At 33.7% G+C, this 27,164-nt stretch overlaps 1 protein-coding gene across 1 annotated transcript in view; it reads left to right on the top strand.

The window, feature by feature from the left end:
- Positions 1-27,164, top strand: part of ASCC3 (activating signal cointegrator 1 complex subunit 3) — a 344,494-nt gene that overhangs the window by 120,739 nt on the left and 196,591 nt on the right. The window contains 1 exon segment of the mRNA XM_044004344.1: positions 13,205-13,339. Within this exon segment, the coding sequence (XP_043860279.1) occupies positions 13,205-13,339 (135 nt within the window).

Genomic DNA, 27,164 nt, shown 5'->3' with positions numbered 1-27,164 from the left:
TGGTCATTTTCTTCCTTTCACTTTGTATTTCATTCCTTTTTCTTTATTTTCCTACTTTTTTCTCTTTGGAATTTTGTGCATGTTGAGGGTGAGGGAAGTGAAGAGACTGGGGAGATTGAAGTATATGTTTCTCTATTTCTTTGTGTTGGTTATTTTAATTGTTGACCTTAGTGTGATAGCAGAAATTGTATTGCTTTTTTTTGTAATGGTCTCCCTGTAAGATGTGGTAATATCTTTAAACATTTTCATTAGTAATTTTCCTCTCCGTTTGTTTGATTTCACACTTCAGAATTTCTTACATAAGAAAGAAACATAATTATTGGAATTTGTACGCTGTTATTTGCATTTGGGAAATTAATAAATAAATTAATTCTTGTTTCAGTCACAGGACATAACAAAGTTAAAGTACTAGTTACATTTAAAATTATTAATTATTTAAAAATTTTATTTATGTAAATTACTGGCATATTGGAGTGTTCTAAAACTTTAATTGAAAATTAATATATTCCTTAAATTATATTATTTAGAAAATGACCTATATGAAGTATATGATGAGCTGTTATTGTTTCAGTAATATAAATAAAATATTAGAAATATGGAAGCAATGGTAAGAGACCTGGTTTTGGAAGCAGAGGAGCTGAGATCTCTACTCTGACATTATTAGCTTTGTAACTTGGGGAAATCATTGTTTTTCTGGGCTTCTCTGAAATACCTTCTAACTCGACTCTCTAATGCCATATTCCTAATTCAGTTTCTCATATTCCTAATTCAGTTTCTTTTGGTTAATATTAAAAATAACGCATTTGTTCTTATCTGCACTTTGAGTTATTTACATTGTATTTAAAAACTGAATGATGATAACTACTAAACCAATGATTCATTGCTTATTTTTATTTACTTACATATTTTCTAAAGAAAACTTTTTTGGGGCAGCTATTTTGTATCTGTTTTGTTAAATTGTCTGAAGTGAATTTGAGAAGCCTTATTTTTGTTGGATTGATGAATTGAAATGATGGATTGAACTTTTTTATTACTTTGTTTCCAGTTATTTAGATTTAGAAACAGGTATTGGAAATGTTTAATAAATAACCACAAGTAACATCAGTGGCAGATTTTTTAATAACTATAAATTTGAATAAAAGTGAATATACAATGTTTTCATCAAAACTTATTTTTAACCATATGATTTAAATCCTTCATTTTTGTCTTTAAGAAGTCTTCTAATCATTTAAATTTTATTTTTAGCCAGCCATAATTTAAATTAGATCCTTTCTTGTCATGCTCCTTATTTCTTCTTACAGTCACAGAATTCTATTCCTCTGCTGAAGACGGTACCCTTTGGTACCACTACATGTATCTTCTCTTGTATACTTAACACATTGGGTGAAGGTTAATAATAAGCATGTTTTTTGTTCCACGCTCCATTTCGAGACCCTTTTTCTCCCACCTTCACTCATAACATCTTACCCTTTGAGCTATACTGCCACAAATACATCTGCCATCCAGATAGATTGTCTTACCTGAATTCTATTGGCTGTACCTACTAGTCCCTAGATAATTCCCCCCCCCCCACTTCTTAAAGAGTTCAGTATCTATCTCACAATCATCTTGTACTTCCCTACCCCTGCCTTTATACTTAAGGACTTCAGTTTATGTGTTGATGTCCTGTTGCATACCTTTACTTCCCATTTCATCACCTCCTATATTCTGCACCTTCAGCCATAAATGGGGATAGTTATACTCTTCATCTTGGCATGAACAATGAATGTCCCACTCTATGGTCCTTAACTATGAAATTTCTCTCTTTCTTAACCTTTCCTTAATGCTTTCCTAGTGCTTCACCCTTCTCAATATATTGCTGGGAGCAATACAGTCTCTAGACTCCAATTTCTCTACCCATCCATTTCCCTGCTCCAGTCGTCATACCTACTCTGGGCTTACATTCTTTCTTTTAAAATCTCTTTCACTAACCTAGTTCAATATTATACTGTCTTCAACCCTTTAATACTTCACTTGCTCCATTGTACTCTTGTTGCTTATCTTTTTCCAGCATCTAACCCCCATTATATAAAATTCATGTGTACTTTTCCTTAGGAGCAGCTAGATGGTATAATGGATAAAGCACTGGACTTGGAATCAGGAAGATTCATCTTCATGAGTTCAAACCCAGCCTCATACACTTTAGAAGCTGGGTGACCCTAGGCAAATCACTTAACCCTGTTTGCCTAAGTTATTCATATATAAAATGAGCTGGAGAAGGAAATGACAAACCACTACATTATTTTTTCCAAGAAAACCCCAAAATGAAGTTATAGAGAATTGGGCACGACAAACGACTGAGCGGTAACAAAAGTATTCTTCCTAGGGAAACATTCTCTTTTTCCTTATCTGAGTGCTTTTATTTCCCTCATCTGGGGCAGCAAGAATGACTGATACTAATAATAGACTTCAGTCTTCTGGCCCATCTGCCTTGGCAGTTCAGCAAGATGTTGACCCCATAGCTTCAAAGCCTCAGGAGCAGAACCCCCCAGCAACTTTCTTGTTCCTAGTGATGCTAGTAGATCACTTTAATTTATCCTTATGTTGAATTACAGTAGGACTAAAGCCAACTGAGTGTCCATCCTAAGTCCAAAACAAATATGGTGAACCACTAATAACAGGTCTATCAAGCTGCCTAAGGACAGGAAAATTGGCTAAGATCAGAAAGACAGAGCAGTTTTAAGTTTCCATATTGATCAGTGTTGAGATAAGGCCTATGAATGACCATTACACTTAGAGATTGGGCAAGACAGAGACCAAGAATATGGTTATAGATAGATAGAGATATGTAATGTCTGTCTTTTTATACTTTTAAATAAGCAAAACTTATGCTGCTTTATCATGGTTAATATCTTTAAATATGTGTATGTATATACTCACAAACATGCCTTCACACATAAATACATACAAATATACATATATCCACTTATGCATAAATGTATATACACTATCAAAGGCTGTGTCCCCAAATTGTACAATCATTGTTCATGCTACCCAACTATATTTATGGTAAAACAAAATGAGTCTTCTAACATCTGATACTTGATCACAGATCAAATTCTCTGGCCAATAGTTCCCTCTTTTGTTAACATAGACAAATTATCCTTTCCAAGTGAATTCTAGCCCTTCATATCAAGTGGTTTACTGATACTCTGATTTAGGAAGTTAGCAAAAGGTTGGAAACTGGGATGGAATAGATAAAGAGTAAAAAACTAAGGCTGGTGAGAACTGTGAGGGGAGATAACATATTTCGGGGATTTCTGCTATTGTGCAGGCATCTGCTGGGCATTGCAGGGTACTGTAATACAGAAGATTGCTGCTGTTGATGCATAGAATACATTAAAAATTGTTGAAATATGTTTGCTCATGCTGCTGCACCTATCCAACCTGAAGTTAACTTCTAGTAGTGATGAGGTTCATGATAATGAGGATGATGAGGTTGCAGCAATATCTAGTTACCTTGCTATAATTGTTATAAAATTCTGTGTGACTTTGGAGGATGTTCATCCTGAATTAGCAGCGTTTCTTTACTATTTCCTACCTCCCTCTCAGCAGAGTACCTTCTTACTTGTCTGACAAAACAAATGATGTCATCCATTTCAAGTTCTCTCTTCTTTCCATTTCCCTACTTCACATTACTTTCGTATCATCCCTAGGACATTACTCCTGTGCTTTAACTTCAGAGGATGAAGTGTCCCTTCTTGCCAATTATGAAATTTATTCTGGTGCATTTTGGGCCCCTTCTGTCCGTTTGAGGAATTTACCTCTTTGATTATCTCTCTTTTTCTAATTTACAGCTGTTCCTATACTCTTACCTATAAACATAATCACCTGTGTGAAGATCAGCAAATAAAACTAAGGGGGGTTGTCAGATAGGAAAATGAGGAGAGAAAGCAGTATGATGGAAATCTAGAGAGAAGGTAATCAACAGTGTCAAAGACCTCAAAAAGCTTATATTCTGCTGTAGAATACAACATATACATGTATAACTGTACAGAATAAATGCAAAATAAATACCTAATATCTTCATTCAGGTAAATGAAAATTTGTGAACAGTATTTTTCTTTAAAAACATAATTAATGAGTCATATGAAATTGATCTTCTAGAATCATAGAAGTTTAGAGCTCAGTAGGACCTCAGATACCATTTGGTCCAAATTCTTCATTTTACAGAAAATATATGTGTTAGTTACTAGTTATTAAATGATAGCCAAGTGCTAACTGTTTGAACAATGTTAAAAAAAATTAACACAATGGGGCAGAAGAGAAAGAAAAATCAGTAAGAAGAACGGAAAAAATATACAGGTAAGAAACTGAAGCAAAAGCAGGATTAAAGATGGGAGAGAATGGATCATAATATAATATTAGTATTGAAAGTTCCTTAGAAATCAATTAGCACAAGGACATAGGAAACTGATATCAGCAGATGACCTAATCAGAATATAATTGTCTCCTTATGTTCAGTCCAGTGTTTCTCCATGACATTACACTACAATTTAAGCTGCTATGCCAGCAAGAATTGAACATGAAAGTAGAATAAGTGGATAAAGCAGCGGCCCTGGATTCAGGTGGACCCAAGTTCAAATCTGGCCTCAGACACTTGACACTTACTAGCTGTGTGACCCTGGACAAGTCACTTAACCCTCATTGCCCCATGCTTAAAAAAAATAAATAAAATAGACTAGACCAGCAGTTGTCACTGATATTTTTACTAAGATTTCAGTGGTGCTCAATACAGAAAAATCCAATTCATATGCATATTTTAAAAAGCCTTAAATACTGGGTCTTTTTTTTTTTTTTTTTGGTGGGGCAGTGAGGGTTTAGTGACCTTGCCCAGGGTCACGCAGCTAGTAAGTGTCAAGTGTCTGAGGTCAGATTTGAACTCAGGTCCTCCTGAATACAGGGCTGGTGCTTTATCCACTATGCCATCTAGCTACCCCCAGTACTCGGTCTTTATAGAAAAAAGGAACTGTATTGAAACTTCATAGATTCTCATTTTTAAATAGAATATAAGTTCCATGTGGGCAGAGACTGAACAAGATGCCTGACAAGGTTATTTTTAAATCAGACCTATAATTTCATTGTTATAGGCAATTGTGTTGAAAATTTCTTCTACCAATTCAACTCAACACTTACCATGTAATTTACCATCTTAGTTGTGTGGGGTATCTAAGATTTGCAGTCATCAAAGTGACTTTCTTAAGCATCACACAGATTGTATGTGTCAGGGGTACAACTTAAACTCAGGTCTTACTGACTCTGGGATAGTTGCTGCTCCTTGCCTACCTCATAGAAAGTGCTTACTACAAAACTTGTTGAATGAGTGAATGCTATTTGAAATTTTTTTTCTAAATCATTATGATATACTGGAATGAGCACTGGGTTTCAAGACAATCTCTAGTTTTAAATCTTTGCCATAATGATTACCTAATAATGTCATTTAAGATAAGGGTAATGTCTTCCAACTCTTAATATCTTATGATCCTATGATTTTATAAGTGAAAAGCTGAAATTGATAAATTACTGACAATTAAACATTAATATTAAAATTGAACTGCAAGAAACATTATCTTATTTAAATTTCTTTAGGGAATAGTGATTTGTTTCAAAGCCTTTTTGCTGTGTTTATTGTGTACTATAGTATGCTTACCTTTTATCTTAGAGTTTGATTAGTTGTAGTATGATTGCTAAATTCTTATACTCAGTAAATGAATAAAATACGCATTCTTGCTTTTCGTTTTCAGTTTTCTTTAAGATTTCGCCATCCAAGGTTTATGCCGAAAACATTTACCTTGACAATAAATTCAATGATATAGTTCATCCATATTAATTTTGAAAGTGAATTCAGGTGTCATTATTATTTTAAAGAATTACTTTAGTGCAAGAATATTTATGATCCCTATATAAACAGAACTTGAATTTATGATTTGTAACTGATTTCTTTCATCATCTTAGGATCATTTTGGCTATATTTTTGGGACATAAATTAGGTAAGACAGTTTTACTGTTCAGGAACCCTATCATTAAGAGTTCTACCTGTTCATGAAGAGAGAACATAATTTTCAGTCACTAAAATGAAAAGTATTTAATATTTAGGGAAATCTAGTATAAAGTGTTTTTGTCATAACATTAAAATGAAAAAGTGTACTGTTTTTGTAATTTTAACATCCTGGAAATAGTTTTGAAAGTTTATTGTTTCTTGAGTCACTAATTTACTGCTGCTTGTCATTTTATATAGGCAGTGATACATAGTAGATTAGAATCATAAAATAACATATTTAGAATGGACTAATGCTAGCTCCAGGCATGAATGACTGTATCTTATTATCAGGATTTCTAGAGTAACTTGAGTCTTCAGCTTCTTTCAGTGTGATATTGAAAACAACTTTAGTGCTTTGGCTGAGGGCAAATGACAAGTATTTTTTAAAGCAAATATAGCTGTTGAAATTGCCTGAGAACTAAACTTATAAGCAACAATCCCTTTCACAAGATTGATGAAATTTATGTCAACATTCAGTACCATGATTTAAATCAGTTTTACTCATGTTAACCTGAATCTGTTAGTTTGTGCTTGCAATGCATATTTTGTCACTTAAAAGCTAAGATTTCTTTAGAAGAACTTCAGACTCATAATGCGAGAAAGCGGAGTTGGCTTTGAACTGCAGAATTCGCATCTAATTATGTTGCTTGGAACTGTGGCACCACTTCTTTCTATTCTAAATTACGTACCCTAGCTTATTTGCATAATTTAATGCACAGGGTATAGCCAATGATTTATAAAATAAGACAGGCTTAATTAACCCTAGTTAAAATAAGTTGTACTTTTTCTTTACATACCTTCATGATAACTACCTACCTTGTTTGATAAGAAAAATTATATCCTAAGTTCATTGATACTTATAATTATTAACAGAGGTTAAGGAAAAAGTAGTATTTTATTCACTTTCAACTTTAAGACAATTAATTTTGAATACATAGGTAGGTCATACTTATTTTAGCAAAAACATGGATGTTTCAGATGTGTTGTTTTCCAAAGATCTGTCAGAACCATTTATGTGTGTGTATACATAAAAACTTTTTCTGTCATTTATTTTAATGTATGTAATAACACAATTACTATTAATGTTAAATACTTCTCTGAAATGCTTAAGTGATTGACTCTGTTGCTTATTGAATGAATTCCAAAATCATCCACTATTGAAAATTTTCAAAATAACGTGGATGAAAAAAAATTGCCAAATTATGGTGGCTAATAGTTGTGGAGAGATTTGACTCTTCTCTGATAAAGGAGGAACCAATATCTATAATGTCCCTGATATATGTGATTTTTTTTTTTTGCACTGTAAGTGATTTTCATCTGCAATGGTGATTTTTTTTTAGTATAGAATACTTCCTGATTTAGAGACACATTAGGAGATCAGCCATTCTTCTGTATTTTATAGCCTTGTACAGTTGCTTGGGATTCCAGAGGATTAAGTAACTCAGACTTGCTATGGTCACACCACTAATATGAGTCAGAAGCAGAACTTGAACTCAGATCTTTTTGACTCCAGAGGTAGCTCACAAGCCTTTATATGACAATACCTTTTGCCTAAGTGAAAACATTTAGTAAATTCAACTTGAATTTACATGTCATTTCCAGAATTGTGAAGACATGAAAATGTCCTAAGAAGACCCACTGGTGTCTTGGTGGTCTAACTTCAGAGATAGCTGATTTAATATTGCTAATATTAAAAGTTACATATTTAAGTTTTTTACTTAATGTATTTGCATGTTATTTCTTCCCAGTAGAAAGTAACCTTCTTGAGAGCAGGAGCTGTTTCTATTTGTGTATTTGTATCCCCATCATCTCATACACTGTCTGGAAGATAGTGGGATTTTTAAAAAATTAATTTAAAAAAAATTTTCTTCCCTAAAATCAAAAGAACTGAAGAAAATAGGTAGCATGAATATTCCTAGATTCTAGGGATACAAAGATTAAAAAAGAAACCATTAGTAGCACATAATAGGTGCTTCAATCCACAGTCCTTGAATTGAAAATGGTGTTTATTTATTTGAAGCTTTTTCATTAATAATTATTACAGATTTTATACCAAATATCAGTTTAAAACTTATACAGTTCAATATATTTTATATGTATAATATATGAATATATTACATATATACATAAATAAACAATAGCCTGACACTTCATTATGAAGTTTTTGTGTATAGTTAAATCAATTTTTTTAAATCAATTTTTAAATAAGACTTCTATGCTAACTTGACAAGTGCTTAGCATTATTTTTCATCTTGTTGTGACAATATCATTTAGATAAAAAACACTTAAGAAGACATTAGAAACCGCTTTAGGATAGGAATCCATTGCACTTATATTTTGATTTTTTCTAGAAAATTTAGGACATTTGAGTTTATAAAAAATCTGCTTAGCAGGAAAAGAAAATATATTCTTCTTATACCAGCAAGTTCATTGCCAGCACAGTCAGGAAATTGAGTGTTCCAGCTTACTGAACTTTCTAGCTAGGTTTTCAAAACATAGTTGGGAAAACACAATATGATAGGAATAGATCTGAGTAGCACTTTAATCCTACAACATATAAGATTTCTTCCATAAAAGTTTAAAATATTAGATTCTCTTTACTGTTTTTTCCAAAGTAGGAAGGTCACAGTCTTTTTCTAGTTGAAAATGAGGCAGAAACAATTTCAGAAATGCTTGTCTTTAGAAGCCCCAAATTAATTTTTTTATCATTTTATATGATAAATTATGTATATAGCAACCAAAAATCTTCATTTCATTTTAGAAAAACGAGCCAACTATCTTTCTGCTTCAGGTGTCTGACGAGGTATGAAATCCTAAATTTTATGCCTTTGATAGTTGTAATTAGTAAATTTAAAGTCTTTCAAATGAATCATGAAACCTTTTTTTTCCTAAAGGCTTTTGACACAGGTTACTTTTATCTGTAGAGCTTTACATCTTCTCTATAACTATAATTCTCCCCTCTTGCTCCTTTGGACATGAAGAGGACACTTAGTGTAACTATATCATCATTTTCCAACTGGCTGCTCTCCTGGACTTCATTATGTCATCATCCTGCAGAATTACATCAGCTCACATCTTCTCAGCAACCTCTGCCCCTGGGCACCCTCCATCCCTCTGGTTAGAGATGGTGCCCAGTAAGACATCAGAGACCTTCTCTCAGATCCTCCATTTAAGGGGGGCATCCAGGGTAGCTATGTCATCATTTTCCATCTGCTCATGCCCACAAGCTTATATCTTTCAACTCTCTTCTCTTTTATAATTTTCAGATTCTTTTTATATTTCATTGTTTTCCCCCATTAGATCATGAGTTACTTGGGGGCAGGGACTGTTTTTTTGTTTTTGTTTTTGTTTTGCCTTTCTTTGTATTTCCAGTTTTTAACAGTGCCTCACATATAAATGTTTATTGACTGACTGACAATAACTATAAGAACTTGATTTTCTAAATTGTTACTTTAACAATGGTGTTATTAGTCATTATAAGAGTAATAAAATAGTGCTTTCTTTCTGTTTACCTTCCATTAACTCTCTATGTTAATGTGCACAGTTTGTTTTCTGCTCCACCAGAATGTGAGCTTCTTGAGCACAGGGATCATATTTTTGCTTTTCTTTGCATCTCTAGCACTTATCATAGTCCTAATACTTTATAAATGCTTAATAAATGCTTGTTCACTAATTAATACTTCATATTTAAAAAGTAATTTAAGATTTACCAAGTACTTTCCTTGCTGTGTGTTAGACAATGCAGGTTATTGAGTAGTACACCTATAAACTTGGCATTAGGTTCCTGAAATAAGACATCATTTATAGATATGAACAACGTTCAATCAATTATTCATCAATCATTTATTAAGCATTTACTTTGTACTGGGCACTGCTGAACACTGAGCAAACACATAGGAAAATGGAACAATCCCTGCCAGCAATGATCTTATATTCTGTCAGAGGAGAAAACATGTACTATATGGTTAAATATAAAATAGATTCCAACAAAAGGAAATTGTGATGAGAAAGATGCTGGAAGCTGGGAATAGGTCAAAAATGATATCATATAGCATATCACATATGAGTCAAGTCCTTAAGAAAACTAGGGATTTTAATAGGACAAGGTGAGGAGATCAGTTCTTGTCATGTGTACCACATATGACAAACAGGAAGAAGGCCAGTTTGATTGGCTTTGTGTCCTTGAAGTGGTATAATGTGTAATAAGTTTAAAAAAATAGCTGTTTAGAGGATGGATTTGGAAGGGGGAAAACTGAAAATAGGGAGGCTAATAAAATAGCACAGGCTATGCGTTATGGTGGCTGTGAAAGCAGAGAGACTGGGAGAGATGTCCGCGATTTTGTAGAGGCAGAATGAGCATAATTTGGCAGCTCATTCAATATTTAGGGTGAGGGAGAATAAGGGATCAGATTATACTGAAGTTACCAAACTAAGTGATTAGAAGGATTACCATGACTTCAACAAAAATATGGAAGTTCAGAAGAGGGTTTTGGGGGGTGTGGAGGATAGGTTTGGAAGGTGAGTCCTCTTTTGGATATGTTGAAATTGAGTTGTCTATAAAATACCTAGTTTGAGATGGATAGATAATTGTTAGTCGAGCAGTATCTCTCTAAGAAACCAATTAGGAAATCATGGTAACTACTGAGACATAGACCCATTGTTCTTTTTATTTAATAAGTAATGAACTATTCTAAGATTTTAGAACTCTTTAAAAATATTTTATTTTTCCCAGTTATACGTAAAAATTATTTTTAACATTCATTTAAAAAAAATTGAGTTCCAAGTTCTTTCCCTCCTACCTTCCTGCCCCCCCCCCCAATTGAGAAGACAAGTAATTTGATACAGGTTATACATGTGCAGTCATGCAAAACATATTTCCATATTAGTCATATTTTAAAAGAAAACAATTATCAAAAAGAATAGTTTTTTAAAAGTATGTTTTGATCTGCATTCAGGCTCCATCAGATCTTTCTTTGGAAATGGATAGCCTGTCATCATAAGTCCTTTGGGGTTGTCTTGGATCATTGTATTACTGAGAATAGCTAAGACATTCACAGTTGATCAGCATACAGGATTGATGTTACTGTGTATACTGTTCTGGTTCTGTGTACTTTGTTCTATATAAGTTCATGTAAGTCTTTCCAGGTTTTTCTGAAAGCATCCTGTTCATAATTTCTTTCTTTCTTTCTTTCTTTTTAGCATAAAAGTATTTTATTTTCTAGTTACATGTAGCAATAGTTTTCAGCATTTGTTTTTGTAAGATTTCTAGTTCCAATTTTTCTCCCTCCCTTCCCTCCCCCCCAAGACAGAAAATAATCTGATATAGGTTATATATGTACAATCACATTAAACATATTTCTGCATTAGTCATGCTGTGAAAGAAGAATCAGAACAAAAGGAAAAAAACCTCAAAAAACAAAAAAACAAAAACAAAGTAGAAACAGTATGGTTCCATCTGCATCTAGATCCCACAGTTCTTTTTTCTGGATGTGGAGAGCATTTTCCATCACGAGTCCTTTGGAATTATCTTGGACCATTGTATGGCTGAGAAGAGTTAAGTCTATCATACTTGATCATCATCACACAATGTTGTTGATACTATGTAAAATGTCCTCATGGTTCTGCTCATCTTACTCAGCATCAGTTCATGTAAGTCCTTCCAGATTTCCCTGAAATCTTCCTGCACAATGTTTCTTACTGCACAATAGTATTCCATTACATGCATATACCACAACTTGTTTAGCCATTCCTCAATTGATGGACATCCCCTCAATTTCCAATTCTTTGCCACCACAAAAAGAGCAGCCATAAATATTTTTGTACATGTAAGTCCTTTTCCCTTTTTAATGATCTCTTTGAGAGAGAGACCTAATAGTGGTATTAGTGGATCAAAGGGTATGCACAGTTTTATAGCCCTTTGGGCATAGTTACAAATTGCTCTCCAGAATGGTTGGATCAGTTCACAGCTCCACCAACAATATATTAGTGTTCCAGTTTTTCCACATCTTCTTCAACATTTATTATTTTCCTTTTTTGTCATTTTAGCCAATCTGATAGGTATGAGATGGTATCTCAGGGTTGTTTTAATTTGCATTTCTCTAATCACTAGTGATGTAGAGCATTTTTTCATATGGCCATAGATAGCTTTGATTTCTTCATCTGAAAACTGCCTGTTCATATCCTCTGACCGTTTCTCAATTGGGGAATGATTTAAATTCTTATAAATTTGATTTAGTTCCCTATATATTTTAGAAATGAGGCCTTTAGCAGAAATACTGGCTGTAAAAATTGTTTCCAAGCTTTCCTGTTCATCATTTCTTATAGCCTAATAATATTAGATCATAATTACATACCACAGCTTTTATATATATATATTCTCCTCCCCGCCCCCCGTGGGGCAATGGGGGTTAAGTGGCTTGCCCAGGGGTCACACAGCTTGTAAGGGTCAAGTGTCTGAGGCCGGATTTGAACTCCGGTCTTCCTGAATCCAGGGCTGGTGCTTTATCCACTGAGCCACCTAGCTGCCCCCCATACCACAGATTAGATGGGTGTCCCCTCAATTTTCAATTCTTTACCACCACAAAAAAAAATCTGCTATAAATAGTTTTGTGCAAATTGGTCCCTTTACTTTCCTCCTACAACCAACCAGACCTCGGATTCTGCCTATGGGACCTTGGCTTTGAAAATTGACCTGTCACTTTATCTTGCTCAGAAGGGGCCCTACCACTTATCAGACATTTCCCACCTATTTTGCCCTCCCCATTGTACACCCTGCCCCCATTCACTACTGTTTCTCCCCTTAATGTGTTGTCTTCTCTTTTAGAATGTAAATTCTATTGGCTGTGTCTGACTTGATTGTTTTTGTATCCCTAATGCTTAGCATAATGCTTGATACAAAGTGTTTAGTAAAGTTTTTTCATTCATGCATCCATTCTGTCTTTGGTTTCTTGGGGGAGTATCTGTTATAAAGCATGTTTAGTTGAGGGAAAATGGTGCTTAAAGAACTGAATGGCCAACATCATAAGAAAGAAAGTTTATTAGAGAAAGAAACCATTTTATATTTGTATTCTACTTAATAATCTTCAGCCTTCATCTATTGAATAAAATGCTTTTATTTTGTTTTAGGTGATGGTTTTTGTGCATGCTCGAAATGCTACTGTACGAACAGCTATGGCTTTAAGAGAAAAAGCCAAAAATAATGGCCACATTTGCTATTTTTTGCCACACCAAGGAGCTGAATATGGACATGCTGAAAAACAGGTAAGGGATCTTTTAAAAAATTGAAGTAATTTGACATAACATACATAACAATATCATATCACCTATAAATAAAATAATATTATAAAAATAACATAACAACATTTGTTTGTAGATAATACCATTGCAGACATAGGCTATAATAGGCTAGACTGCCCTTTCTTTGAATATGTTTTTAAGGACTATTTGAGAGAAGTTAAATTATTATTACCTTCCTTACTCTATTATAATTGCCCTAGTTTGTTTTGTTGTTTGATTAAACACCATGAACTTACTTTTAGTTCCACTTTTCTGCACTTTTAAAATACAGATCTACCTAACAAAGAAAAGTACAAACTTTTAAAAAAGCAGCAATGAATTTTCATTAAGGTTGTGAGATCTGATCTTTAAATGACCTTTATTATGCATTTATCAAAATAATCCTTTGGCTGTGCATATTTTTCAGTAATGTGAAATTGCTACTTTTATAAGATCTTTAGAAATTTTTATTCCCCTGTGGAGATTGAAAACATCACATACATTTCATTTTATGGAAAAACCTCACTACTAAACTGTTAAATTTTGTAGCTTAATTTAGCATTGCTTTGATTACATTAGTATTTGAAATTGTTAGGTCAATTTTGAAATCATTACAAAATAATTAGTATGTTTATATATGCAGTAAAGAACAAAAAGTTATATATGAAGAAAATCCAAATGATGAAGGTAGATTTTGTTAAAGGAATGTAAGAGAACAACTTTCATTTTCTTTTTTAACACTTAGTCCCTAACTGTTTTCATTTTCAGTACCTCTTTCTTCATGCTGCTGTTCAGTGTTACTTTGCAGCATTGTAGTGGCTGCTTTAGTGACTCCTTTTTCTCGAAGCCCTTCTCACCGTCCTTTGAGAAGACCTTGCCAACTACATTAGTGAAAAAAATCACAGAAGTACAGGACCATGAGCTCACATTTTCCCCTTACTCCACACTTCAAAACTTCTATCTTCATTTGTCTTTACCTCCTCCTTTATCCCTGTCATTTAGCAAGACATGTCTGTCTCCTTGGCAGGGCTGATCATATTACTTCTATCCTTGATCTGATCCTCTTTCTCTCATCTTTTCCAGGAGTTTGTGTCACTGCTTGCAAACTGGTTCAGGGTTTCCTCATCCCATCATATCTTGAAGCCATCATTCTGAATCTATTATCTTATTATCTTTCATTGTCCAAATCCAGAAAGAGACACCTTTCTAAGTAGTACAGAAAGGAATATAAACTGAATGGCAAATTATTAACAAAAATATTAACATACTTATAGTTACAAAATTATATATTTTTGTTATACAGCTATAATAACTGACATCAGATTTATATAGGATAGATATGTATGCTATTATTATTAATAGAAAAGGGCAAAGATCACTAAACTATATCCCTATATCCCTATCCCTACTAGTAAAAAGACAGTTGTCAGAGAGGATAAATATAAAAGAAAGTAGAGAAAAACAAATAAATTGAAAAAGGAAAAGAAAGACTACATCATTTTCAAAAAAATATCAGACCTTTGCAAAAATTGATCACATACTAGATTATATAGATGTCCTATATAAATTTAAACAGGCAGAAATTATGCTTAACTTTATTTTCACACCATGACACCATAGGATTAAATAGCAGTCAAATTAGTAAAATTATACCACTATATGGAACCTGAAAAGCATCTATTTAATAGTAATTGGAGTTTTAAAAAGAAAATGGGGAAAAAATCATAGTGTAATATATAAAAGACAGCACTGCATAGAAAAGCCAGTGGGACCAATCTATAAATCATCAAACATTTATTACATTCCCAGTATGTGCCAGGAACTGTGCAAGTTAAGAAATTTAGCCAAAGCTGTTCTTTGAATCAAAGTCTCAGTAATAAGAAATAAAGTTAAAAATAAGGAAATTAAATTTATATATTCAGGCACTAGAAAAGAACCAACAGAAGAGCCTCTGAAAAAGTTGAAAAAGAGAGAGATTATAAGCATAAGAACAGAAACAAGTAGACTTGAAAATCAGTTAATAAAGTTACTGGTTAAAACTGAGTTGCTTTTTCAAAAAGATCGATTAAATTGATGGGCAATTTTCAAATTTAGTCCAAAGATTGAGATTACAAATCTGCAAAATTAAATCTTGAAGAGGAGAGACTACAACATACACAAAAGAAATTTAAAAATAATATTGGGGAATACTTTACATCCTTTTCTTTGCTCTTTCTTTCTTCCTCCCTCGCTCCTTCCTTCCTTCCTTCCTTTTTGCATTTTAAGTAGTTTCTTAATTTTTAAGCTCAAAAGTTTTTGTTAGAAAGCACAAAAAGGGAGACACTGCTATTGACTTGGAGTCACAAGACCAGAATTTGAGTTCTTTTTACAGCTACTTACTAGTTGTGAGGTTTAGGACGAATTTTTCACTTATTCTAGGCCTCAGTTTCTTTTACTTTTAAAAAATATTTTTTAAAATTTATACATTTTGTTTTTACGTTTCTCAAATTTCACATGTTTCTCACCATACTCCCTCCCAGAGATGCCACTTGCAATGAAAATTTTTTCAAGGAAAACAAAAGAAGAAAAAATTAGCCAAACTAGTAAATGCATTGAAAAAAAATCACCTGTGGTCAAACAAATCAGATAATTCTAGTAGTTAATTATATACCAAGAAACTGCCAAAAAATGACACAGCAGGAAATAAAATTGTTTTGTAGATGAGATATCTTAAGTGTTGAAATTAGAGGAGTCACTCAGTCATCAAAGATTTACCTTACAAAAAATAAACCAAAAAATATTTGTGCCAGGTGATTTCACAGTGGAATTCTTTTAGAACTTATAAGTAAAAATAATCCTATTACATATTTTATTTATAAAAAATAGAGTATATACCATTATTCCAGTACTTTTTATGAGACAAATATGTATTGATTTTATAACCAGATAAAAATAACACCAAAAAAATATAGACCAATTTCAGCAATAAATATAGAATGGATAAAACTAAGTCAAATATTATCATTCACTCATTCATCTCTACCTCCTGCTGTTCACCTGCCTAGGAGAATTCTACTCTGAGGCATTCCTTGCCTAATTGGTGACATTTTCCCTCTGAGCATTATTTGGGGAAAGACCCCAGCCATGCTTCACTTCACTTTCACCTAGACTGTCTCCATTTTTCCCCACTGCATTGCTCCTTAACAGATATCCTTCCTTTACCTCTCCCCTTTTCTAGTGCCTCAATATGAGTATATTTTCATCTGTTACTGTGTAAGGTGCTTCAGGGTAGAGACTTTTTCAACTTGCTTTTATTTGTATTCTCATTGTTTAGCACAGTGCCTAGCACATACTAAGTGCTTAATAAATGTTCTCTCATTCTGTCTTTCATGAAATATTTCCTGATCCAGATTCCCACCCCACAAATAGTCAGACATCAGCTATAATCTCTTCTTTCTCAATTTTCTGATACCCTTTTTACCTTTACCTCTCCCATTAGACATTGCATTCTGCTTTGAGTTGTAGTTCTATGTGTGCATGCCGTTTCTCCTATAATAGGTCACAGACACCTTGGAGGCATGAATTGTGTCTCCTTTTCCTTATTTCCCCCAGTAGTTTCTAGCACAGTATTTTTTCACAAAGTAGGCACTGTGTAAATGTTTGCTGAATTGAACCTCTGATCATAATGTTTCCTTTTTATAATCCATCTTCTTATTTTTGCTTGACTGCATTTCTTACCTGTAACTGCTACGTGTGGTCTTTATCATACTAGTTTTTTTTCATAAGTGTGTGTGTATATTAATGAAGTTATTTTCATCTAACTTTACTTCAGCTAGTATTTATTTAGTCCTTGTTATATAGTACCAGAATAGACTCCACGTGAGGCATAAAGAAATCATCATATATAATTTGTTGCCTTGGTAAAACAGTTGCAGGACAATGTTTATAGAGTCCAAAATACTATAGTTGGTCAGTGTTAAGAATGATTGATCATTGGGGACCTGAGTAACTGGAAAATCTTTATGGAAGAAGTAGGATTTGTCCTAAGAACAAATATAACATATTTGGTAGTCAGTGATATTTCTAGCCTAACTTTAGCAGAAGGTTCTCATTGGGAAGTATTCTTGCACAACTTCCTTTTGTACTATGTTCTCAAGATATAGTATATCCTGAGAGGTATACAAGAGGTGATATAAACCAGCCATGTTAATTCACTGCCATACCTCAGCCACCACTTCCTGTCAGTCCCCAGGGACAATAGCTCAGGACCTGGAACCCAAGAACCCTAGAAATAGCAGGTGTTAGATATCTGTTTTCACACTCTGATTATGTAACATAATTTTTTTCTGATTATTCTTTTCCTTTTCCCCAAGTGTATCCTTGAGTCCTTTTTCTATTTGACTTCTATCTGTATCCTCTTGGATCCTCTGCATAGCATTTAGCCAACAGGAGCTGTCCTTCCTGTCATCATGTGAAAGCAAATGAAGCATTCCTGCTACCCATTAGTTATCACTTGTTCTCACCTCATGTTGGGGCCTCTTTTTTCTTCAGTTACAAATTTCTCTAATTCTTTCTACCACTTCACTTTTCTACAGTTCTTTATTGGTAACCTGTTTCATTCAACAAGTACCTAGATTTCCACTTGGTGATTCTTTAACAAAAAAAACAAAACACTAGTATGTAAAACATGTTATTGTCTACACAATCACTCAATAAACATTTATTAGGTGCCTACTATGTGCCAGGAATTATGTGAAGCACTGGATATAGAAAAAGAGGCAAAAGAGAGTCTCTACCTTCAAGGAACTTACAATCTTTCTTTTTAATAGTATTTTTTTTTCCCAATTGCATGTGAAGATAGTTTCCAACATTCATTTTTTGTAAGATTTTTGAGTTCCAGATTTTTCTTCTTCTCTCCCTTCCTTTTCCCCTCCCAAGGAACTTATAATCCAATAGCAGAGACAACATACAAACAAATATATATAAAGCAGACTATATACAGGATAAATAGGAGATAATTAACAGAACGAAGGCACTGAAATTAAGAAGGTTTGGGGAAGGCTTCCTATAGAAGGGAGATTTTAGCTGGGACCTAAAGGAAGCCAAGAAGCTAATATTTATATAGCACTTACTAAGTGCCAGGCACTGGGCTGAGCACTTTAGCAATAAGAGTAGATGAGAAAAGAGAGCTTTCCAGGCATGGAGGGCATTGATAGAAATGCCCGGATCTGAGAAATGAAGTATCTTGTTCATGGAACAGCTTGGAGGCCAGTTTCACTCGATTGAAAAATATGGTTAGAAAGTAAATGTAAGAAAACTGGAAAGGTAGGAGAGGACTAGGTTATGAAGGGCTTTGAATGCCAGAGGATTTTGTATTTGCTCCTGGAGGCAATAGGGAACCACTGGAGTTTGCTGAGTAGGGGAAGGATCACCTGTGCTTTAAGAAAATCATTTTAGGGGCTGAATGGAAGATGAATTGGAGTGGGGAGAGACTTGAGGTAGACAGACAGATTATTGCTATTTCAGTAATCCTGGCATGAGGTGCTGAGGGTCTGCACCAGAGTGGTAGCAATATCAGAGGAGAGAAGAGGTGTTGCAGGGGGGAAATGACAGGCCTTGGCAACAGCTTTGCTTGATTTCTACTCCACTGAATAAGTTTGCCCACCCAGAATATACTGATCACTCCAGTTCTCATCCTCATGGTGCTGACAGCCTTGGATTATCAACTCCTTCCCACTCTCCTCAGCATCTTCTCTCTGATTGGTGGAGTGGAGGGTGGAACACTAAATTTCTCCCAAAGCTCTCCCTTACAGAGAGCAGCATTTGGACGTTATGACTCACTCCACTATCTCTGTAGCACTGCTTGGTTTCAACTGCATGGAGCAAGATATACCCTATTGTGTGTCATTCTTTCTCCCTCCCCCCCATCCCGACTTTTACTTTGCAGTTTTCTTTTGAGTGTTACCTTCCTCTGTTAGATTGATTGTAAATTTCTTAAGGGCAGGGACTCTTTTTCTTATTTGTATCTCCAATGCCCCCCCAGTACCTAGTGCTTAATATTTATTGAATTGAATTGAATGTCAAGGGAATCGAGGAAAATTCCTAATTTGCGAGCTTAAGGGACTAGAAAAGAAAATAGGTTCTGTTTTGGACATGTTTAGTTTAGGATGTCTATTAAACGCCCAGTTTGGGATGTCTGAAAGACAGTTGGAGATGTGAGACTGGAGGTCAACAGAAGGGTTGGGCCAAGATATGTAGATTTGAGAATCATCAGCATAGAGATACTAATATATATTGAAGTGATGAGATAATCAGGTGAATTAATGTAGAGGGAGAAGAGTGCCCAGGACAGAATGCTGAGGAACGCCTGTGCAGTCTGGAAGAGAATCCAACAAGAAGAGACAAAGAAGAAAACAGACAAGTAGGAGCAAAACCAGGAGAGAGTGGTGTCCTGAAAACCTAGAGAGAAGAGAGTATCAAGGAGTAGAAAATGATCAAAGATGTCAAAGGCTGCAGAGAGATCAAGGAGAATGAGGATTGAGAAAGGCCATTGGATTTGGCAACTAAGAGATCATTAGAAACGTTGGAGAGAGCTATTTTGGTGGAATAGTAAGGTCAGAAGGCTGGTTGTGTGTAGGACAATAGTTAGCATCCTATGAGATTGGATTATTTCTTTTCTTTTTTTTTTTAACCAGACCTGTGATTTCTTCACTGTACAGAATGCCCAATTAGGAACATTTAACAATAATCCTCTTTTCAAATTAGCATTGGAGATTTTCCAGGGGCACTTAGACCGTAATTGACTTGCTCAAAGTTGCATATCTTGTATGTGGCAGAGGTAGAACTTGAATTCAAGTCTTCCTGACCCAAGTCAGGAACTTGCAACTTTCTATTGGTTATGCCAGTGTTGATATCATGCCTTTTAACCATTGGAATCTTCTTTTATTCTTCCTTTCTGTTTTAAAACTTAAGTTTAGTTCCTGTTATATATGCCTTTGAAATATTTTCTAGGACTATAAAATTTCCTTTTCTTTCTTATGCAGCATTATATCTTTCTAGATATTAAATTATTTTGTTTTTTAATGATATTAACATTAAGATATAGAATTTTTAAAAACGTAATTTCTTTGGAAATTGAAATTTACTAGTGCCTTTTAAAAACTGAACATTGAGAGCCATCTGCTGGATTTTTGCCTCCTACACACCTGTTTATTCGGTCTGCTCTTTCAAATATGGTCACTGTAAAAGACATGAAATATTCTGAGAATTAGAGACTATATTCATATTTTTCAAATTATTATTCTTTTCATAGTACTATTTATTTTGTCCTTTTCACTTAATCATACATTTCATTTTTTCCAGACATCATTATTTTGAAAAGATATAACTTGAAATAGTTGAGCATTTCATTAAACTTGAACATAACTTAGAGAATTTTAAATCTGTTGCTATTTTTATGAATCTTTGGATCTTTCTCAGCCTTGCTTTTATTAGTAAATTTTTTCTTGCATATATTTGTGTTCAAAGAATGTTTGACAAAAAAACAAATATAAGCTGATCAGTATAGAGCAAAAGACACAACATCCATTAGATCTCCACATGGAATGTGGAGAAAAGTATTTTTAATAGGCTAAGTTGTACCATTTCAAATTCGGAATGGGTTTCAGAAGTCAATTAGACCAGGGGCAGCCCTGGATTCAGGAGGACCTGAGTTCAAATCCAGCCTCAGCCACTTGACACTTACTAGCTATGTGACCCTGGGCAAGTCAATTAACCCTCATTTCCCTACAAAACCAAAACCAAAAAATAAAAAATAAAAAAAGTCAATTAGACCAACTCCCTGACTGAATTCTATTTGGTCATACTTGGATCTGTGAAAGTATTTCGTCTTTCATAAAACTGTCAGTATCTAACTCAGTTTTGTAAACTTGAAGTCATAATGGAGACATGGATTGACTAAGTTTATTCCAATCTTTCCTTGTATAATTGTGTTATATAACAATGTCATCATTTAGTTCAGAAGATATTTTAAATAGCTTAGCATTTACTGTTTGACAATCTTTATGTTTATCACTAGGGCATCTTAGACAAAAAATTAAAAGTCCCTGTCCTCAAGGAATTTCAATTCTGAAAGTGGGAGGTAGAGCCATACATAGGTTCAAATTCTGACTTTTTTTTTCCTGTGTCTTTGAGCAAGTCATTTATCTTTAAGTATTCTGCTTCATTTATAAATTGAAGGAAGGGGCGGCTAGGTGGTGCAGTGGATAAAGCACCGGCCCTGGATTCAGGAGTACCTGAGTTCAAATCTGGCCTCAGACACTTGACACTTACTAGCTGTGTGACCCTGGGCAAGTCACTTAACCCCCATTGTCCTGCTTAAAAAAATAAGATAAAATAAAAAATATAAATTGAAGGAAGTCTGAGGTTCTTTATACCTCTAAATTTATGTTTGTATGAATTGATGTAGATTGACCAACTAGACCTTGCCTCAAAACTCTGTACTTTTGTATGAATAATAGATTGCTTTTGTGCTATTGCTAATACACATATCCGCTTTATTTTTTTCTCAATAACTGATAGGGTATATATTTACTATTAGCCTCAACAAAAATTTTTTTTGCAACTTGCACAAATAAGGATATCAGTTTACAAGGCCCACTGTTTTGTTTTGCTTTTTAACTTCGGAAAACTTCTGTTCTTGTCTAATTTACACATTTTACAAGTAAGGAAATTGTAGCCTAAGCAGTTTTCCTAGAATCACACATCATCATTAATCTAAGCATGCATGGCAGCATTTCCTGCCTTGAACTTAAATTGATTTTTCACCAACAAAAAATTATTTACCTCTTTTCAATCTATTTTTCATAATGAATGCACACAACTGTATTTAGTTCAAATAATACTTTTCCCCCCTCACACCAAGTTTGAGAACCACTTGTCTAAATGGTTCAGTGTAAAAATAATTCATGGAAATTTTATATAAATATTCTTTAGGATTAATTGTCCCTAACTTTCAATGAATAATCTAAATCTATGCTATGAAAAAATTATTTACAAGAGTAGATTCAAATTTTTTCCCTTGATTTATATCATAGTTTTTAATGTGGTAGTATTGGTACTCTGTCAAGTGTCAGAGGGCCTTTCTGAAGATTTTATTTGGGATCTCCAAATTTATACCTAGTTTTCTGAAACTACCTGAGTATTTCATTTCATTTCTTATAGAGTCTCATTTCATTTGTATAGTATAGATATGGTAACATCTTTGTAGAAGCTATTATTATGCCAATATGAATTTTTTTTCCCAGGACATTTTTAGTAATGAATAATTACGTACAAAAACATTCAAATACAATTAGAAGGTAAATTTGCTGACCTATACATAATTTCCTTCTTAAATGTTCAAAGTTATAGCCTTATGTCTGAATATGCCAGGTATGTCCTTTAAAATGCTTTGTCATGGTTATATTCATTATATCCAAATTATGTTATATGAATACAATTAAAATCTCATTACAATGACTACTATTATAAAACAGCATTCTGTATAACAGAGTTATACAGTGGCACAAAATAGTCTTCATCAAATTTCCTTGTTTACTCATCTACCATAAATGTGTTCTCTGGTCAATTAGTCAGTCTTCTTATATTACATAAAGCCCCAATGGGGGGATAAGAGAGTTGTTTTGACTTTATGAGGGACACAGATTAGATAAACAAAGATTCCTGCTAACATCAGGATTCTCTGATTTTAGTCTCCATTGCGCTGGGTTTGTTTGTTTTCATTAAAGCATCAGTGATCATTTAGACCTCCTTCCTATCTACCATCTCTCACTCACTTTCATCTAAAAACCAATGAATCTTCTGCACTCAATTAGAGCAAAATTAAGTTGCTACTTAAAAGAGGAAATACCTAAAGAAGTTAGTACCTATAGATCACCTACTACCAAAGTTCAAAACACCGTTTTTTTTTCCTTTTACCAAATTCACTCAGTGACACCAGCCATTAACTCTTTCATGTGTAGTTCCTACTTACTAAGAATGTGATTTTCAACAACTTGTCATTTAAATAAAATTCTACTATAACAAAACAATTTGGGTTTTTCAGATATTGCTAAAATAGAATTTTATATGTAACATATGATTGAAAAATGCTTTTTGGAAAATAGGAATAAATGAGTAGGGTGATTTTAAGGATCAAATCATTTAACATATGTGAAATGCTTTGCAGACCATCAAGCATTACATAGATACTAGCTATTATTTGGTTATAACTTCTTATTTACCTTGCTTTCAATTTTTTTTATAAAACCATATTAAAATAAAATTTCAAAATACCTAACTTTTCTGAAAATTGTATATATGGATATATATATGTAAATAGCATTTATACAAATTAATTTTCTATGGAATCATATAACATAAATTTCCTAATTTTTACATTTCTAAGAAGCAAATGCTATTATGAATCTTAGGACACTACTATATATTCAAGACACTTAAAATTATTTTAATTGTAATGAAATAAAAATGTACTTAAATCAGAAAGTTTTCAGATTGTTAACAGTCTAGGAGATTTCATACAGTCAAATACTTTGGGAAAGTACAGTTCTAAAATGTTCTTAAATGACCATAGCATAGATTGCTCTCAGAATTGTATAAATAGTTCTCAGACAGTAGATAAGTTTACCAAAACTGTCTGTGCTGATTAGCATTACAGGTATTTTAATCCTTCTGTGTGGAAACATCAATTCTTCCTAATTTTTTTAAAAAGGGAAACAACCACCCAACAATACCACTATTAGGTCTTTTTCCCAAAGAGATCATTAAAAAAAGGGAAAAGGACCCACATGTACAAAAATATTTATGGCTGTTCTTTTTGTGTTGGCAAGGAATTGGAAATTGATAGGATGCCCATCATTTGGGGAATGAACAAGTTGTCGTATATGAATGTAATGGAATACTATTGTGCTGTAAAAAATGATGAGCAGGAGGATTGCAGAGAAACCTGGAAGGACTTGTATGAACTGATGCTGAGTGAGATAAGCAGAACCAGGAGAACATTGTACACAGTATCAACAATATTGTGTGTTGATCAACTGTGATAGACTTGACTCTTTTCAGCAATACAATGATCCGAGATAGTTCCAAGGGACTCATGATGGAAAATGCTCTCCAAATCCAGAAAAAAAGAACTGTGGCATCCAGATGCAGATTGAATCATACTGCTTCTATTTCTATTTTTTTTTGTTTTGTTTTTCTCTTTTGCTCTAATTCTTCTTTCACAGCATCACTAATATAGAAATATGTTTCATGTGATTGTACATATATTACCTGTATCAGATTACTTGCTGTCTTGGGGAAGCGGGAGGGAGGGAGAAAAATTTGAAACTAGAAATCTTATATAAACAAATATGGAAAACTATCTCTACATGTAACTGGAAAATAATAAAATACTTTTATGTTTTTTAAAAAAGGGAAACAGGGGCAGCTAGATGGCACAGTGGATAGAGCACCGGCCTTGGAGTCAGGAGTACCTGAGTTCAAATCCGGCTTCAGACACTTAACACTTACTAGCTGTATGACCCTGGGCAAGTCACTTAACCCCAATTGCCTCACTAAAAAAAAAAAAAAGGAAACAACCAAGTCAAGCCAACAAGCATTTATTAAGTGCTTACTATGTATCAGGCAGTGTGCTAAGTACTTAGGGTACAAATGGATTCAGTAAATGATTACCCATTGTGGACTTCTTGTCTATAAACTAATTTATCTGGCAAAAACTGATGTTTGCATTGGCAGCCTGGGGAAAATCCATTAACCTTTTGCACCCTGAGGAAGTCAGCTTTAAAAGGGTATAATCCGTTACTCATCTTCTTTTTGTGGGTGATCGGTCTACTTCTGATCATCATATATCTAGCCCAGGCAATAATACTGATCTTGCCTAAATATCTCTACATTGTTTTCCTTAGTCTAATTGCAGATTTTGACTAGGTCTATAAAAAATAGCTATGGTGAAAATTATCTGCTATTGATGTTGGGTAGCTTCAATTTATTTCTGCTCTAGCAGCTTTTCATCAATATATTATCAGAATAAAAGTAGGATTTTCATGTTTCCTGACAAGAGATAATCTTGTTTGTTTTTTTGTTTTATTCATTTTTTTTTACTTTCAACTCCAAATTCTCTCTCCTTTCCCTCTTCCCTCTATTGAGAAAGTAAAAAAAAAACAAAACCCATTGCCATTAACAACATTTATTAAAAACGCCTCACTATGCACTCTTTTTTTTTTTTTTTTTGTGAGGCAATTGGGGTTAAGTGACTTGCCCAGGGTCACACAGCTAGCAAGTGGTAAGTGTCTGGGGCTGGATTTGAACTCAGGTACTCCTGAATCCAGGGCTGGTGCTTTATCCATTGCGCCATCTAGCTGCCCCTCACTATGCACTCTTAAGACCATTACCTCTCTATTTGGGGGTGGGTATTATGTTTCATCGTGAGTCTTCTGGATTTGTGCTTTGTCATTGTATTGAAAACAGTTCCTGAGTCTTTCAAAGTTGTTTGACTTTGCAATATTTTTATCATATAAATTGTTTTCTTGATACTGCTCACTTTGCATCAGTTCATACGTGTCTTCCCAGGTTTCTCTAAAACCATCCCCTCTTTCATTTTTTTATAACACAATAGTGTTGCATCATATTCATACCATAACTTGTTCAGCTATTCCCCAATTGATAGACAGTCCCTTAATTTCCTATTCTTTGCTATGACAAAAGTGTCCACCAAAAATAATATGTATATGAGCTTTCCTTTTCCTTTGAACCAAGAAGTAATCTTATTGGAGCAACAGAGATCTTGCAGCTCAAATTCTGTTCAGTCTTTCCTAATTTAATGTCATAAAAATAACTTTTGGCCCAGAAATTTTTATTCCATTACTTGGGTTTTATAAAAACCTCTCAAGTAAGTGTGCTAATAATATGGTTCCCCTAATTGCACAGGTTTTAGAAATTTGATCTCCAGATTAAGTGACTAATGAAAGGTAAATTTAAAATATAAGTTATTTGAAGCATTGATCATAGGGGAAGGAGGTTTTATATGAATCCTTGCCTTTGAAAATATGCCTTGGTGATACAAGTTATAGTTCCTTTAAGCATGGTAGAGATTTTCTTTCTCAAAAATGATTGTCATTTAAGTAATCTTGATGTAAAACTCTTCCATGGTAAAATTTTGGAGGGTGGACTTAAGAAACTATAAATATGGAGGCTTTATAATATCATTTCCTAAATTAACATTACTCTTCACTTATTATCATAGCAACTTCGGACACCATTCTCAAATACTCTTACCTCCCATCCTCCAAAAATCTGTATTTCCCTCTGTTTGAATTAATGTTCAGCTGGCCAATCATCTGTCAAAATTATTATATGTATAACTACAGAAATATAAAAAATGCATCTATAATTCTTACTACTTAACTTTTTTATGTCTATGGATTCCCATCTCACCTTTCCAATTTGCACTAGTCTCCATTATTTATCACATTTATCTCCCTTGTTCATCACAATTTCTTTGTGGACTTAGATTTTTTAGGGTGTTGAAAGGTAATCAAAAGTCATTATAATTGTTTACCTGATAAATTTTGCTTTTGTCAAGCTTAGACAAGCTCTGACTTACTCTTCATTTTCACTCATGTCTGTGAGGAGTAGTGTCATATGATAAAAAAGGTTGCTAGGTTTTTGGGTCAGACAACTGGGGCTCTAATACTTGGTAGTTATATGATATTAAACAACCCTTCTAAGCTTTAGTTTACTCATTTGTGAGATGGGAATAATAATACTTATA

This window comes from Dromiciops gliroides, chromosome 4 (assembly GCF_019393635.1).
Source record: "Dromiciops gliroides isolate mDroGli1 chromosome 4, mDroGli1.pri, whole genome shotgun sequence".
NCBI lineage: Eukaryota > Metazoa > Chordata > Mammalia > Microbiotheria > Microbiotheriidae > Dromiciops > Dromiciops gliroides.
Note: the sequence above shows the minus strand (reverse complement) of the source record. Positions and strands in the feature narration are given on the sequence as shown.